We start from the raw sequence: 2,500 nt of genomic DNA, 5'->3' as shown, positions 1-2,500 counted from the left end.
TATTTATACATGAGTGAATAGAGTATTTATACATCAGTGAATAGAGTATTTATACATGAGTGAATAGAGTATTTATACATCAGTGAATAGAGTATTTATACATGAGTGAATAGAGTATTTATACATCAGTGAATAGAGTATTTATACATCAGTGAATAGAGTATTTATACATGAGTGCATAGAGTATTTATACACCAGTGAATAGATTATTTATACACCAGTGAATAGAGTATTTATACATGAGTGAATAGAGTATTTATACATCAGTGAATAGAGTATTTATACATCAGTGAATAGAGTATTTATACATCAGTGAATAGAGTATTTATACATCAGTGAATAGAGTATTTATACATGAGTGGTTAGTGAACGCTGCTGTATCTCTGTGTGATGCTGATGAATATTGTGTTGGATTTCTCAGTTATCCGTACAGTGAAGACAGCAGTCAGGGGGAGCAGTACATGAACACTCGATGTCCCGCCTGGTGTGACCGAATCCTGATGTCAGCCTCGGCCAAAGATCTGCTCATAAAGGTGACAATATCATGAATAAAGGAGAGTTTGACCGCTGATCTGCTGTTACCGCACACACAACATGTTAAAATTGGGGATTAATTACTGTATATAGAAAATAATATACTGTATTACAAATGAATGCAATTAATCACACCCCCCTGACCGAATGCAGGGGTCTCGAGACTAAATGTAGCTTTCAAGCTACATTTAATTTGGCACGGTGTCGCGAAAAAGTGCCGTTTATGGCAAGAGATGCAGAAAACCAGTTAAATGCTATGCAAGCGCTGTGAGGTGCTCCTAAAGCGCCTGTGCAAGACCGCGTCCCGTGAGAGCGCAACACTACAGATTGATGAAGTTATCTGACTGTAGGCCAGTGACCGCTCATGTTCAACCACATGGAAATATAACACACAATATATGGACTCCTAAAGCCACTTTGTGCACCGTTTATAAACACGGTTGGGAATACATACGTATTACATGTTTAAAATACAAAATATTAGGACGTGTATTTCACTACAGTTGCAATATAAATAGTTGGTAATCATAACGTTCTGTACTGTATTAATCATATCTGATAACACATGCATGAATTAGCATTTAAGCTTAGCATAAAGCTAAACGTTCACATGACAGCTTGTACAAGGATATTTCTGCTGCTTTAAACTTATACAGCGTGCACACAACATCTTCCTCCATCATCATCATCATCATCACCACTGTTCAAACGCTTCATTTAAGTGTATTAATGATTTATAACTGAATAGATTAAATATTAAAATAAACAAATGTATCTCTTCAGTAATCTGTATATATTTTTTTCCTCTATTAAGAACTTAATTAGGGTTCAAAATTATTTTTCTTTTTTATTATTATTATTATTAATAATAATAATAATAATATTTTAATTACAAACAAAACTTCCTCAAAAAATTTTTTTTATAAATAAATAAATTCATATATATTTAAAAAAAATTATAATATACAGAAAATATGAAGAATATTATTCAATTGACAAGTAAAAAAATAAATAATCAGAAATGTCAGTATTGTTTCCCTCGTGTTTTTTATCTCTCTCTTTTCCTCCCCAATCTGTAACGCCCAATTCTCAATGCGCTCAAAGTCCTGGTGTTGGCGTAGTGACTCGCCTCAATCCGCGTGGTGGAGGACAAATCTCAGTTGCTTCCAGATCTGAGACCGTCAATCCGCGCATCTGATCACGTGACTCGTTGTGCATGACACCGCGGAGACTCACAGCATGTGGAGACTCATGCTACTCTCCACGATCCACACACAACTCACCACACGCCCCATTGAGAGAACCACTAATCACCACCACGAGGAGGTTACCCCATGTGACTGTACCCTCCCTAGCAACCGACCCAATTTTGTTACCCCATGTGACTCTACCCTCCTTAGCAACCGGCCCAATTTGGTTACCCCATGTGACTCTACCCTCCCTAGCAACCGACCCAAATTTGTTACCCCATGTGACTCTACCCTCCTTAGCAACCGGCCCAATTTGGTTACCCCATGTGACTCTACCCTCCCTAGCAACCGGCCCAATTTGGTTACCCCATGTGACTCTACCCTCCCTAGCAACCAGGCCAATTTGGTTGCCCCATGTGACTCTACCCTCCCTAGCAACCAGGCCAATTTGGTTACCCCATGTGACTCTACCCTCCCTAGCAACCGGCCCAATTTAGTTGCCCCATGCGACTCTACCCTCCCTAGCAACCGGGACAATTTGTTTTCCCCATGTGACTCTACCCTCCCTAGCAACCGGCCCAATTTGGTTGCCCCATGTGACTCTACCCTCCCTAGCAACCGGCCCAATTTGGTTGCCCCATGTGATTCTACCCTCCCTAGCAACCAGGCCAATTTGGTTACCCCATGTGACTCTACCCTCCCTAGCAACCGACCCAATTTGGTTACCCCATGTGACTCTACCCTCCCTAGCAACTGGGCCAATTTGGTTGCCCCAT

General features: G+C 40.2%; 1 protein-coding gene across 6 annotated transcripts in view; it reads left to right on the top strand.

The window, feature by feature from the left end:
- LOC127660807 (inositol polyphosphate-5-phosphatase A-like) overlaps positions 1-2,500 on the top strand; it is a 195,141-nt gene that overhangs the window by 181,828 nt on the left and 10,813 nt on the right. For all 6 annotated transcript variants that reach the window (XR_007972683.1, XR_007972681.1, XR_007972682.1 and 3 more), the window contains one exon: positions 422-533. Coding sequence is in view for 3 of the 6 variants with exons in the window: in XM_052151234.1 (XP_052007194.1) it covers positions 422-533 (112 nt within the window). In the remaining 3 variants the exon portion in view is untranslated. The remainder of the gene's footprint in view (positions 1-421; positions 534-2,500) is intronic.

The sequence above is a fragment of the Xyrauchen texanus genome, chromosome 20 (genome assembly GCF_025860055.1).
Source record: "Xyrauchen texanus isolate HMW12.3.18 chromosome 20, RBS_HiC_50CHRs, whole genome shotgun sequence".
In the NCBI taxonomy this organism is placed as follows: Eukaryota; Metazoa; Chordata; class Actinopteri; order Cypriniformes; family Catostomidae; genus Xyrauchen; species Xyrauchen texanus.
This window is presented reverse-complemented; position numbering and strand designations above follow the sequence as displayed.